This window comes from Schistocerca gregaria, chromosome 5 (assembly GCF_023897955.1).
Source record: "Schistocerca gregaria isolate iqSchGreg1 chromosome 5, iqSchGreg1.2, whole genome shotgun sequence".
Lineage (NCBI taxonomy): Eukaryota > Metazoa > Arthropoda > Insecta > Orthoptera > Acrididae > Schistocerca > Schistocerca gregaria.
The window spans coordinates 61718228-61733836 of NC_064924.1; the positions used below are offsets into that span (position 1 = coordinate 61718228).

At 34.9% G+C, this 15609-nt stretch overlaps 1 protein-coding gene across 1 annotated transcript in view; it reads right to left on the minus strand.

Annotated features, from left to right (window-relative positions):
• Positions 1-714: 714 nt before the first annotated feature.
• Positions 715-15609, minus strand: part of LOC126272622 (E3 ubiquitin-protein ligase TRIM71) — a 299315-nt gene continuing 284420 nt past the window's right edge. The window contains exons 10-12 of the mRNA XM_049975581.1: positions 13588-13908; positions 12499-13063; positions 715-6364 (exon numbers count right to left, since the gene is read on the minus strand). Of these exons, the coding sequence (XP_049831538.1) occupies positions 6267-6364; positions 12499-13063; positions 13588-13908 (984 nt within the window). The 3' untranslated portion in view covers positions 715-6266. The remainder of the gene's footprint in view (positions 6365-12498; positions 13064-13587; positions 13909-15609) is intronic.

Below are 15609 nucleotides of genomic sequence, written 5' to 3' on the forward strand. Positions count from 1 at the left end.
AAAAAAATTAATACATATTTAAACAAGAATGGCGGGAGGAGAGATCAACAAATAAACTTCATATTCTTTATTTCTACCAATTTTCATAGTCCAGACACATTATAAGTTGATATCAAAGACGTATGAAACAAAGTCAGTATTTGAAGAGTGTGGAACAAAGAACATTACTCGAAATTTTATAAAAAAAAGGTTTAAATTAAAAGCAAGGAAACAAACTGGACAGATTAGAAGATATACTAGTAGATACTGTTAATTCAGTGTTCCTACATCTACAATTCTCTTGCATTAGAAAGAGTTAAAAAAACGTGTGAGGATTTAGAAAAGCGAGAGATGATTGTAAATTTATGAGCCTTGTGCAAAAATTAACAGGAAAAATACAGTCTTTCATATCTCTGGAAACTTTTTATTACCTACTGCATAGCTCAAAGCTCTCAGGAATTTGCACATAATGCCCTTATCATTTGGAATGCATGTCACTACCCTCAATCATCAGTCCCTATCACATACCATAACATCTGTAACATTTACTAAGATGGCTTTATTTATTTATTTTTTAAACCATGCTTCTAATTCCAAATATTACTTTTGACAGTATCAGTTTACTTTCTACATCAATACATGACATGCTTAATCATTCTTCGCTTACATTTTGAGCTTCTGTTTTTATCAGATTTATAACTAAGTATACAATGAAAGTTAATTCTCAGAAGTAAGTTATTACTGTTTGATACTGAAGTAAAAATGAACTGCTCAGTATATCAACTTTATTCAGTTTCTTCAAATTTATTGTAATTGGTATCAGTAATTATTCTTAAATTGACAGCACTGTATCAGAGTGACAACATGAAAACACTGAAAAGAAAATACGAATGCACAAGATCACTTATTTTGTTCATACTAACAAAATTTCATACAATATTACTGCAACAAATTTGAATGCTGCTACAAAGTTTCATTCCTATTTCAGCTGCTTAACAACTGTGGAACAGACTATTATTAAACAGTAAAAATATGTTTTTCTTATCTGACAACTTGAAGGAATGTACAGGTCATATTAAAACATGACTGCATGCAATATGTCTATCAGTCCTCTCCCTTTTTTCATCTTTTCAATTATAATATACTGAACAACTCCCACCAGCAAGATTACACCTCAGAAAAATCTAGAAACTTACAGTATGGAGTTGTCATGCATAGAAACAGTTTTGTACTTCTGTAGGGGATAGTATGGCATGTAGTTGCTTACAAAAGGGACAGGAAAAGTACTACATATATTACAGAGCCTCAGCCTAAAAAGTTTGTCAAATTCTTCCACTAATCTCAAAGAGTGAACTACAATTGTATTGTCAAAATTATTCACATTAGTGAAACAAAGAACAATTATGATTTTGTACTCTCCGTTTTGCAGTCTTACTGTTCAAGGAATGTACTTTGAGGAAATTTAGCCACATATACATGTGTATAATCATTCAAAACTAGCTTTCTTAATACCAGTTTGTTTACTTTCTCTTGGAAATAAATTTCAGTGGTAAACAGTAAATATTACTCAGTCTTAATCAGCTTCTCTTTGGTAAGCAGATCTGCTTCCGGGAGTTAATGAACAGAATTTATCCAACAACACCTGTGTCAATAATGCCCATAGTTTCTCCTATTTACAAAACTAACAATTTTTAAACACAGTGTAGGAAATCAACAATAAATGCACACTATATGGTTACTTATAGTCTTGACCCATAAATATTGATATTTTAATGACATTTATTTTTGGTATTACTTATGAAAGATTAATAATCTCCTCTGATTTCTTCATTACACACTGTTCCCACTGAGTGCTATGAAAATGTGTATAAACTGATAGCACCAAGAACAGCAACCGAGACACATTGTTCTAACACGAGTGAATGGGTTAATTATGATAAATACATTTTTATTATTTCTGAAATCTTTGCATTTCATTGGTGAGATATGCTTGCTCATATACCTAGTTTACTGCTCTGTGTGCAGTGTAAAACATTAATGTAAATAATAATAATAATTATAATTATAATAATAATAATAGTGACGGACACAGAAATAATTCCAAATATTCCATATAGTTTTTACACCGATAAACTTTTTCCTTGTTTTCACAACACACAAAATAAAGGCTATTCTAAAACCTGTATAGTACCTTAAAAGAATAATCAAATTACAGTTTGAATTACCTAGTCAAAAAGACAAGTAAATATCATTGACACGTTCTGATGAACTCTTACAATTGTTTATTGTTACTCAGTAGTGCAGTATGTGTGCTGAATATAAAATGAACTGCTTTATATAAGCTTACAGTTCATAATTAATAGGAACAGAGAATTAAACACAGTAAAAATATTATTAACAAAGGAACATTAAATGTATGTAGTTTGAGACCATATAGTATGTAACCCCTTCACTGACCATTAAATACATTTTTTACTAGACACTTCCTTCTTGGTTGTGAAGTGTTCTCAGTTGTTTATATTACCATCCCACTATATGTGATAAATATACCTAACGTGCAGCTTTAGAATTGAGAGTGGTACACACCACTTATGCCATGGGGAAAAAACATGTTAGATGCGCATGTGCATGTGCATGTGCATGTGCATGTGCATGAGAGGGGGAGAGAGAGAGAGAGAGAGAGAGAGAGAGAGAGAGAGAGAGAGAGAGAGAGAGAATAAATTCTACCGCAAAAATCCAGAAAGAAGTATTAAAAAAAACTAAAATAGGCATGTGATCTACTGTTAAGAAAACATTTATAAACCACAATGAGTTTTTAAACAAGTTTTTTTGTGTGGCCAAATCCACAGCAAGCACAGAAATACATGTTTTGTAAATAAAACCACCTTTTCTTGCTGTAACTTAATTTATTTTTCCCAGACACATTTCACCTTTTCTTGCTATAAGGCATCATCAGCAATCCCACTTATAATGCCATAGAGGAAGAATAAGGTGAAATGTGTGTGGGAAAAATAAATCTAGTTGCTGCCAAGAAAAGGCAGTTTTATTTACAAAACAAGTGCTTTTAAACATTTGCAGGGGAGTTTTATTGGAAAAATAATTTCATATATCCTTAATTTAGGGAAAGTGCTGGAAAACAAGAAATTCCAAACAATGTGTAGAATATATTTTGCATGAGAAGTTCCATTTGGAGACTCTGACCTCTCTTGTCTGGTTGAGAACTACTAAGATTACTCTGGTAAGTACTTAATGTGACATGGCTGCTCATTAACCAAGATGACACGTTTTACTGTGCAAAAGTGAGGTTTTCATCAATAAAATTACTTATTGCTGCCCTATGGGACAATGTTCTTATAATGAAGAGATTTAAGTGCAAACTACAGTAATTTATAAAAATGTAACTGCATATGCATCAAATTTTTTAAATATGTTTTCTTATTATTAAAGCATAAGAATCAACTTTCAGTGAACACCGAGAAATGAATTGTAAAGTACATTTGATGTTTGAGTATTTTTTCTAATTACATTTTACATTTATATTTCCCACCTTTTCATTTTTACAGTCTTTGATGCTGCAGTAAATTACTTCATTTTAGTAACTTCAGCAAGTTTCTGTGACACTCATTTAAATTTTAACTTCACAAACCAAATTCAATTTGCCAAAGGTTACTAATTTTCTAAAAACAAAGAACAGGTACAGATCATATTAGACTATTAGTTCTGTGACAATGTTCATTAAACATGAGATAAAAAGTAACTGATATAACATTTAAAGGAAGCAGGAGCCAGTGAAATGTTACCTGTTTCATTATTGCCATTGTTATTAAGTATACTCCTTTTTTCATACATGTCCAACATAGTTTATTTCAATAGAGTTTATGCTATAATTTGCCCATTGCTTTACTAGCCAGTCCAGTTAAAAACTAAATATTGAAACAGCATTTGCAGAAAAAAAAGACAATGAATATGTAATTTTGTTTCAATTAGTTACAGACACCTATATACCACTTAATGGTGAAATGATTTTTCTTTTACTAGAAGAAATTTCTCATTTCTTCACCACAATTGATCTTCCAATTCACTCCCTATTATTTTGGTTTAGCAAAGAAATTTTACACATATCTTAATATCAATGGGTTCTACCAAGAAGGCACACAGGCATCAGCTTACTGAGACATCAAAACCAAAGTAGAGGGATATTATGTGCTCTTTAATACTTATCTCTGAATAACAATCCCATGAATAGATAGTACAGAGAGTAACTTCTTTATGAAAGAAAGTTTCCAAGACATACTATATTAAAATGCTGTTTACTTCATGTTCTGTAAAACACTATCACTTACTTTAACAATGACAGTGAAAGCTCAAGTTCATTGTATTAATGTTAAAATTTAATGGAGACTAGAATTATATAAATTTATACATTTAAAAATGTTTTCCTTTCATATTAGCTTCACCTTTTCAATTATAATATCCACAGTATACACTGAAAAAAAATTATCTAAATTTAAACTTCTTACAAGGACTAATGGCTACTGGCCCAGTGCCCATTTTTCCTGCCTTCTTTGTGTGTGTCTTACTAAAATAGGGCCAAGCAAACATACCCCTGTAGTAAAATGTTAAGACCTGACCTACAGATAACAGACACTGGAAAAATGGATTTCTCTATATTCATACTTCATGCACAGAATTTGTACAGTCTATGCTGAAACGTTTAAATACAAAAGAATGTACAAAATAATGTTCATAGAAAATCCCTGAGTTTCCTGTTCGATATACTTTATAACATTTTTTAAAAATGCTTACAAATATCGCATTGTGATAGTGTTAGTGTTACTATTAATATAGTTCCTCCTCATAAATATATAAAATATTTAAAACAGTTCATAAAACATTGTTGAATTAGATTTCAGGTAACAGTGCAGAAAACCAATTTGGTAAATTGTGAAACATTAATGAAGTATGTCAGGATGTGTTTTCTACTGCAAAAAATTAATTTTTCCTCTGTCAACAACATACGATGTTAAGAAAATTAGAAATAAATTCCAAAATAAAACTTCATGCAATATAGTATTACTATTTATCTAAACCTCAATCTTCATTTAAGAGGATGAATTTTGTATAATATAAAATGCAGTCTTAGACTTCAATTTTAAAATAAGGATATCACCAGGCATGTGGAAATTTCTTTGCTCAGAGCAGAATTTTTATGGGATCTTTGGTCTGTGTGTAGTTTTTAATAAAAACCCACAACCTGATTTACACAGAAATTTCCTTCTGTCAATTGTCCACACACTGGAGGTATCACGCAACATGGCATGACCTATTTAAAAATACATATTATTATACACAGAGTGTATAGTGTCCAAATTGTCAACTGTCAAATGGTGGAATGTTTCAGCTAACATTAAATGCAGTCATACTGCAATCTAGTGGAAGATAGCAATGTCACTGTTTTAGTGAATGATCTGCAAAGTATCTTACAGAGCACTTCAGCTGCCAAAATATTGTGGAGAAGAGTATCATCCTCTACAAGATTTGTCAAGTTTTGATATAACTAACATCGAACATGTTTGTTTATGTTGAGCAAAATCTCTGACCACAGAGTCATAAATATGCATTATTTACAAACTGTGGTCTCATTTGTGGTACTTCCATTTTTCCAATTTTTTAAAAATAATTTATGTTCCTATGTCCTGCGACTTAAACACTATGTTCAAGGGAAAACAGCCAACTGTCTGATAATTTCATAGATGTTTTTGGTATTACCTTATAGGAACTATTACAATTAGTTACAATTCTGTCTTTGTGCACAAGCACTAAAGCTACTGAAATTATAACTCCAGGAATGTTTCTGGAGTTCTCTTAATATTTTAAAAATAAAACAATTTTATAAGTCAGTCTTTGATGATTATAATCACCAGTTAAACCTAAACAACAACCTCAAACATTTTTAAAACTAACAACTGGAGGAATATTGTTACATCACAACTGCTATGCTCTCTCTCTATCTCAACATCTAACTCATTAATGAGCATGAACAGCAACTTTACTTTTTAAAATATTTTATAAGATGAGAGCGAGTAATACATTCAAAAGGAAAATGGGTGGTAATTATGCACTAATATTCTATCTAAATATAAAAAAGGAAAGTAAAAGGAAATCACAAAGACAGTGTAAACTGATAGTCTTGTTCAGGTGGCTGGCAAACTATATTGCATCATAAAGACTTTCTTCAGCATAAAGGGAATAATTATCTTTCCTGTATACTTATCAAGATCCTGTTGTCAGAAAGCCAAAACTCTGTGGTGGCCAAAATCAACAAGTATGATTTTTCCATCAGGTGATACACAGATCCCACTTGGACGGTCCATCAGAGATATGTCTGCAGAAAAAATTTTTTTTAGTTTTAATGCTCAGTGCATAAATTAGCACATACATGGAGAGAAGAGAGTGAAGAAGTGTACAAAGAACAATTTAAGTACAAAAAGTTGTCTGAGGAGTGTGTGTTATTCATCTACACACACACACACACACACACACACACACACACACACACACACACACACACAGACACACAGACACACACACACACACACACACACAGACACACACACACAAATATGAAAATTATCAGGATAGTTATTGTCCTAAGACTTTCTTCAACTCTGGAAACAACAAAAGCATAAAGGCTGAAATAGTATCTTAAGTATGGATAAAGAATCACTTATAAAAGAAAAACTGACCAATGCATTGAAAAGTCCTTCGTTACAATTCACAGAATCTTCAAATTCATATTGCACTTTTCATCATTATGTGAACACCAAAATAGAGTGCAGATACACTGCTAAATTAACATTTGTCCTCCTGTCAAAAAACATACAATAAATATATCAAAATATGATGAACTCTAAACTGTACACCATGACACACTGGTGGATCCCCTTGCCACAGGAAGAGTGTGTCCTACCTATTTATGACTGAGAAGGACCCCTTCTTACTGAAAGAATGTAAATATTTTCCTGTGTACGTGTAATGTAATCTAAATTTTCCTGACAATGTCTGAAAACTTTTTGTTATGTGGACAGAAAATAAATAAGTAAAAGGTCAGGGCTGAGTAGTTAATTGATCAGTAGTTGTATGTAGTCACTCTCTGCCCTCTCCCCCCCACTGAGCCTAACTCTGTACTTCAATATCAATTTTGTCACACCAGTTTCTCTTGTGTGCATGAGCGATACCATCGTCTTGTGTAATAGATGAATTTCAATAGCCAGATATGTTATGTCTTACTGACAGTCTCCCAATTTTAACTCTGTGACCAGGAAGGTACTCCTATTATTGAACATTCAATCTCTTCTGATTGGAGAACATTAACTTCAAAATATGTTTCCTGCAAACATAAGCACAGCAGACATCTGAACCATACACAAGTTCCGAGTCTGTTAATGTTTCAGTGCAGTTCCCGAGTTATTTTAGAAAGTGGGTTTTTATTTATCTTTCCTACTTTCTCTCTAATAAGTTATAGTGGCTGTAATGGGGACTAAATCCCTCAGGGGATGTGGAAATTTCACAAATTGTGTTGGAACATTATAGCATGAGCCATCGAACTTAATTAGAAAAGGGACAGTTTCATGCTAGATTTCTTCGGTCTGCTATTAGTTTTATATGGATGTTTGGGAATGATGAAGTAGTTAAGTGTATATTTTTGCCTTTGTTTAAATGAAGACCAATTCTGTCTAACTTATTTCAGCTGCCATAGATGAATTGTTGAAGGCGACTTATTGTGGGATGGGAGCTAATACTTCATCTGCTTCCACTTTGCAGTTACATTTTCACTTGCAAATATGTGCGCCAGCATCACTTTTGGGCAATTTTGTTAAATCTCTTAACTCTTTATGCCAGGTTTTGAATAGTCACTGCAAAATAACTACATGGTAAAGGTAAATTGAGTGCTCAAAACACCTTTTGCACTTCAGCACATCAGAGGTGCCTAGCGACTTTAATCCCTTCAGCTTCTGTTCAATAAAAAACAACTATCTGTAACACCATATTGGACCTTTGCATGAACAGCTGAGAAAATTCTGCCTTTATTAACTCTGGGAGTACTGGAAAGTAAGAAAAAAAAAGCTCTTAATTTTGCAGCATTGTAATCTGTTAAGTCACCTCACTGTATTGTTAATATCCATGATACCTTTTCCCACTTCTTTAATTTCACTGATACTGACCAAAATATCATGACATCTCATCACAGCTTTACACCTTTTCAGAGTTTACTGCTTTTCAAAAGCACCTAGAATAAAGGCCAAAATAACTGCACTGATGCTTGCCTTTTTTGCAGATTTGAATTTGTAGCTATTTGTTCTAAACGTTTCAGTCCATCTCAAATGTTTGTCTAGATAAGTCTTTCCACCAGATAAATTGTATTGTCATCCATGTTGGTTACATCTTTCAATTTCGTGTCACACTTGTCAGTTGCAGATACTACCTAAATCAAAATCCCAATGCAAATTTCAGCAAAAATTCAGTGTACAATGTCATCCAGATGGCTGCAAATTTGAACCTGTAAAATTTACTACAACCCCCTGTACATTTAAAATTATTTGTCCATATTCACACATTATTTACAACATGCTACATATAGTTATCATTTGAAATCAGAGACTGGTTCTCATTCTGGCATGTTATTAAACCTGTGAAGAAATTTAATCAGGTATACACTATAATCTGAATAAAGGTTTTGGGCTCATGTGATATTGGAGTTTCAAGTTACTGGTGGGGGTACGGCAGTTGCATAATTTGCAAAAATATGTTTTCTGCTGACACCAGGGAAGGGGATGAACCTTTCATAATTTGTAGTCATAATTGAATGCTTTTGCTATCAGAAACCAAATAAGCTTTTGGTGCTAAATGAAAATGTCATACTTAATGTAATTTTATACTTTCATGCAATTCTCACAATTTGACACCATTATTTTATGCACACAATACTGTATGCATCCACTCTCCAAAACATGCTTAACCTAACTATTCTAGTTATGCACCATTGGTAAGCACTCATAAAATGTATGCTATGACTTACGTATGAAAAAAGTCCCTACAGTACTATTATTCATTAGTATGAAGAGTAATGAGCTCCTTTGAAATTTACTAAATTAAATTAGAACATTTCTACCTTTCTTTTACTTGGAAAGTGACTCAGCCAATTATAAGAAGCCTACAGTTCAAAACCAATCTGAATCATGGTTTAACAGGGAATCAATCCCATATGAAACAAATTCACAAAACAATTAAGTCCATGTAAAAAACAACATTATAATAATGACCAGGAATTGATTATCAAAGAACTGGTTTTTTAAGCTGCCAAGCAACCATGAGATGCAATTGCTATTTCCTAACCATTATTAAATTAATTAATTCATTCATTCCATGAAGAAAGAAGGAGGAGGAGGAGGAGACTATCAGGAAGATATTAGTACACTGTTTATAATGAACTCTTCTCACATTGCAATAGACTGATTGTTCCATCATTCTAGATTTTGTGCATTACAATTAGTAAGAAAACTTACACTTACGAAAGAGAAACAGCTGTTGCTGACATAACATTTACAGCACCACAGGAACACTTGTTAAAGAACCAGCACTTTTTTATATTTAGAATGAGAGAGGCTTGCTTACAATGAATATTGCCACTAGTCACTCAGCAAAGGTGGCTGATAAGTTAAATTTTTAAATTTTTGACAATTCTCATTTCCTCGATTTGTGTCCAAGAGGAGCTTGCTTCATCACAATATGTTTTTCTCAAAAAATAAAAAAAACACAACACAAACTAGCCCAATGTACATTAAAAAACTTTGTTTTCATCAAGACATCCTTTACACTTTTATTTCATGTATATCTAGTTTTAATCCAGCCTCTGTCTTACATTTACAATACTTTTCACAGACCACTACCAATTGCCATTTGAACAGAACAGTACCTTTGTGAAACTACTCAAGACTAAAACCCAGCAATTGCGATACTGTACTAGAGCTGTGTAAATTCTTTGCTAATATTAGGTGCAGTGTTACCAATATTTTATTCCACTGGTAGTTCACAAAATATGTAAGTTGCTGTAAAAGTAAGATAATTGGTAAATCCAAAAATTAACCAGTGAAACCTAAGATTTACCATCACAGTGTGGTAAAAGTCTTAAATTTCTCATTGTATACATAGATTTTGAACTTTTACCAATCTTAGGATTTACCAATGCAAACTGGTGAAAGCTGGATCGAAGGCTCCCACCTTCACTGTGCAGCTTCAGAGAAGTTTCATTGTTGCCAATTTTGTGTTCAGATAAGTTTCTTTACTGGCGTTATGAGTTCTCAGTCTGCTCAGTGCAGCGTAGTTTCAATCAGTGTTGAGCATCACACATTTGGTCATCTTTGCGACTTGTTTTAGTGGCATTTCTTCTGCAGCTTTGCATCAGAATGAGAGAGATTATGTGTAACATGTTTTATTAACTTTTAAGTGGATCAGTGACTAAAAAGTAGGACATTTTTATGTAACTGCTGAGCAATGTAATATTCTGTTAAGTGATCTATAAAATGCAAAAACTGTTTCCAATAAAAAATCTGCTCACTACAGATGTTTGAAGAGAGATGATTATCTCAATATCAGAGGTAGAGAGAAACTCATAGCACTGGTGTCTGCTGGAAAAGGAAGAAACTTGTTATTACATTTGTTTTGATGGACTGTTAATTGTGTTGCATGAGATTAACAATGCTACAGGCCACGGCGGTCGAACATCGATGATCATGAAACTGAATTGTAGGTACAAGAATATGATTGTTGAATCAATCATACCAGAGAAAAGGGGTGTTTTAGTGAAACCTATCTTACACAGTGAAATGAATTCATAATGCCAAACTGACTTAATCCACATGCGGGCAAACCCAGACAAGTGTGCGTTAATAGTTTCATACCAAAATCATTTGACAAAATTTGTTATCCTCTGTGCACTAACTAAGAAAAGGACTGATGAAATAGCCTATCATCTTTTTTTTACCACCTTTGGTGCTCCAAGTAACCTTCATTCTGATAATGGTAGGGAATTTTGTAACCAAGTCATTCAAAGTCCATGTTGGTTGTGGAGTGATATAAAGATAGTCCACAGGAAGCTGAGGCACAGTCAGTCTTAGGGATCAGTTCACACAGAAAATTAAAATATCAAAAATATGTTATCAACTTGGATCATCTGAAGGGCTGAGCGTTTGTGCAATCAATGAAAGATGAGCTTATCATGAAGGGACCAAATGTTCACCACATGAAGCCATGTTTGGGTTTCTAATGAAATTGGGCATTGTGACCTCGGTTGTTCCACATGATTTAATAAAAAATATAAACACTGAAGAAGATGTGGAAACAATGTTAAAACCACTTCCTCTGACTCACAGGAAATTGAAAATAATGGCCAAGTAACTGATGGCAGCGAATCAAATACCGGAACAGAAGGAACAAAGGTAGAAAGTGTGGCTGCAGCAGGTGAGGAAGCACCAGAGACATAGGATTTGATGACAGTGAACAATGACACACTGGCACCAGCTGATGATTGTGACGAGATACTGACAACTTTCAACAGTTTTAATAAAGAAAAAGTGATCCAAGAAGCTGCCAAAGAAGGTTTTCAATTGCAGGCAAAGAAAATGAAAGCAGCCACATGTAACAAAATTCCAAAACCTTCAGTTGGACAGACACAGAAAGTACCTGATGTACACAGGGCAAAAACTGATGCAAAATCTAGCAGTTGTGATAAATATTCAGGATGATGAATTTTATCAGCTTGATACCAGAGCTGGTGAACTCAAGTCACTGTACACTAGGAACCAATTTACATTGTGCAAGGAAAATTTTATCAACGTTAAAGAAGTAACAGGAGAAGAAATTAGTCTATGGGAAGTTGTTGCCAAACAATCTTTTATTGAAGTCATGGGTTCAAAACATGCAATTACTTAAAAAGTGTTCAACTAAAAAATGCTTGCGTAAATCATCTTCCATATTATGTAATTTGAAATGCTGCAATAGTCAGCCTTGTTGTAATAAAAGTTGATGTTCACAAGGTAACATTTTACAACATTTTTCACTAATACGGAAAATTGCTCATTATAATCAGATTGGAATGCAAGACTGTTTAAAATACATAAATTTACAGTAAATACAAACTATTTCAATAAATTGCTAAGCCGATTTTTTCTTAAATGAATACAGTTTTACCAGTTGGTATGGGTACACCCTAAGATTTACCAACATATCTTCATAAAAGTTTCAAATCTATGCATGTAGTAAGAAATTTCAGGCTTTTACCACACCATGATGGTAAATCTTAGGTTTCACCAATTAACTCTAGGATTTACCAATCATCTTATTAGTAGTCATTCATAAATACTATTTTTAGGAAAATTCAATAGGCCTGAGACAATCTACACAGTTTCTTGATAACTCAAAACATTGTAAAACTAAAAACAATTAACCAGAAACACTTACCTCCAAACTGAGCCAAGAAGTCACCACTGGGATCAAACACTTGTACTCTGTGATTTCGTGAGTCTGCAACTATAATATGGCCTTCAAGATCAACTGTAACACCTTGTGGTCTTAGAAATTGCATTTCTCTCTGTCCCTCACTACCAAGATAGATTGCATTGCTGAAGTCAGGTTTTATCAGAAACAGTCTGTGATTGTTAAAATCTGTCATAATAACACCACCATCCTTATTGAAACATACTCCTCGTGGATTATCCATATGCTTCCACATATTTGAGCAGCTTTCATAACCATATTTACATATGAATATGCCATCAGGAGTGAACATCTGAACTCTGTGATTCCTTGTGTCTGAAACAACTATGCGTCCATCTGGTGCTGCTGCTACATCCCAGGGGTAATGGAATTGTCCATCTGCAGTACCTCTTTCACCAAATGCTAATAATGGCTTTCCACTTAAGGTAAATACTTGAATACGATGGTTATCTTTGTCTGCAACAATAATGTGGTCAGCTGAATTGGTGTCCACCCCTGCTGGCCGTTCGAACTCGCCTATTCCTTTACCCTGCAAAATTGAACAGGGTATATACAGTGCTCAAGTGTAACCATTTCATAAAGTAAGGGCAAGGAAAAACTACTTCACACATACAAAATGAAGTAACACCAAATCATAGAAGAGAGACAGAACTAAGAGAAAAGTTTGAAAGAAAACTTCATACTTGTCTGAATGTGAGGAATGCAATTCGATAGTTATACCTTCATGCATACACTCTTATATTCTCACTGCATTCCACAATTCATGGGGGGAAAAAATGACACACACACACACACACACACACACACACACACACACACACACACACACACACAGAGAGAGAGAGAGAGAGAGAGAGAGAGAGAGAGAGAGAGAGAGAGAGAGATTATTTGGAACACTCGCCATCTTTTTGTGGCAGGTATGTGACACGACCTGCATATAGAATAATTACTTCCAAGTTTCTTCATAAATTACTTATGCTGCACAATTTTTTTTTTCCTTGAAAGTTAAATTTATAAAATTGTTATCAATATTCCTTGTGCACAGATTCTTACCTGTCTGCCAAAGCAGTGGCTGAATGAACCATCTGGATAAAACACTTGGATGCGATTGTTACTACGATCTGCCACTATGATGTTTCCAATTGAATCACAGCACACTCCCCAAGGTCGACACAGCTGACCCTCTGCAGTGCCTTCACTTCCAATTATCATCACTGGCTGGGATATGCTTCTATAATTCCGCCGAGACCGAACTGTTATGCAAAATGGTGACCCAGCAATTTGTTGCCCTCGCAGGTAGACATACATTGTATGTAGACCTTCCACCATGGCGCAGTATGTCACCAGGTATGTGCCATCACCTCTATCTTCCACCTATAATCATGGTACATTTATCTGTCATATTGTAACATTTAATAACAACAGTATTAATTGAAATTTCGTGAGGAGCATAGAGAAAAATTTATGGGAATAACAATGGGAAGAGACAGGCAGTGCAGACTAAAAAACATAACTCTTTAACATATTCCTACAACACTCAAAGTCATGTTTTTCCCCACTAATAAATGAGGATAAAATAAAAGAATCTCGGGCAGGATGTGGGAACTTGTGGCTCTAAAATATCTTGTGAATGAAAGAACTATTCCCATTTCAAGGAACAAGATGTAACTGAGAGAAACTACTGTATATAAACATCTGTAGAAAGTGCCTACATTTGAATACCGACACTGTTTATGAGTACACAGATTGCCACCAAACAAGTGCAATGAAAGTGTCTTTATTGTTTGAAACAACCAAGTTTCCAGCAGTACCCCATTCCCATCAACCACTGGTGCAGCTCTACTTTAGCACATTTCCCACTTGATTAACGTTGATATACACTGATCAGCCGGAACATTATGACCACTGAGCTAATATCAATACAAACCTGTCCAGGCAACAGCAGCTTCGCCTGAGAGGAACACACATGGTGCATGTAGCATCAGTGAATGTGGTGCTCAGATGTAGAATAGAGAATTTAACAAATATTATGGAAAGGAGAGTTGCTACTTGCCATATAGCACAGATGCTGAATTGTAGATAGGCACTACAAAAAGACTGCCACAAAATAAGCTTTCAGCCAACAAGGCATTTGTCAAAAATAGACGACATGCACGCGCACGCGAACACAACTCGCACACATGACCAAGGTCTCTGCCAGCTGAAGCCACACCTCGAGCAACAGTAGCAGTGCACAATGTGAGAGGTAATTTGGTAGGGGCAAGGAGAAGGCTGGGGTAGGGAGAGGGAGGGTTAGCAGGGTAGAGTTGGGGGGGGACAGTGATTTGCTGCTGGGGAGCATGCAGGGACGAGGAGGAGAGTAAGGCTGCTACGTGCAGCCTGGAGGTTAGGCGGCGGATGTGAGAGAGGTGGGGAGGGGTGGGAGTAGCAGAAAAGGAGAAAAGTAAAAAAGTAAAAAAAAAGACTGTTGGTGGAATAGAGGGCTGTGCAGTATAGGGAAAGGATGGATGACCTCAACCTAGCCACAGATTGAGGTAATGTGTGTATTAGTTGCAGTTTGTGTGTGTGTGTGTGTGTGTGTGTGTGTGTGTGTGTGTGTGTGTGTGTGTGTGTGTGTGTGTGACAGAGAGAGAGAGAGAGAGAGAGAGAGAGAGAGAGAGAGAGAGAGAGAGAGATATTGTTATATGTTACATTCCATCCTGGATTTTTCCGTTTTAGACTGGAGGAGAGAAGATCCATTCAGGTTTAACCAAGGGCAGTGTGATGGCTCAGAGGCTTGGCATAAGCATTTTGGAAATTCCACAAATTTGTCAGGTGTTCAAGGAACAGTTTGACGAGTGTGTGCAACATGTGGTAAACCCAAGGCATTGTGGAGTTTGGTGTCCACACTTCTTTATGGATGTCTGATGATATAGGCTGGGCAGATGGTTAAAAATGAAACAGACAGTGAAGTGTGGCAGAACTAACGTCAGACTTCAGAGCTGGGCAGAGCATAAGTGTGTCAACACACAGGGCACCGAATACTCCTAACGATGGGCCTCGGCAGCCAACAACCCATGCATGTGCGAATGTTAA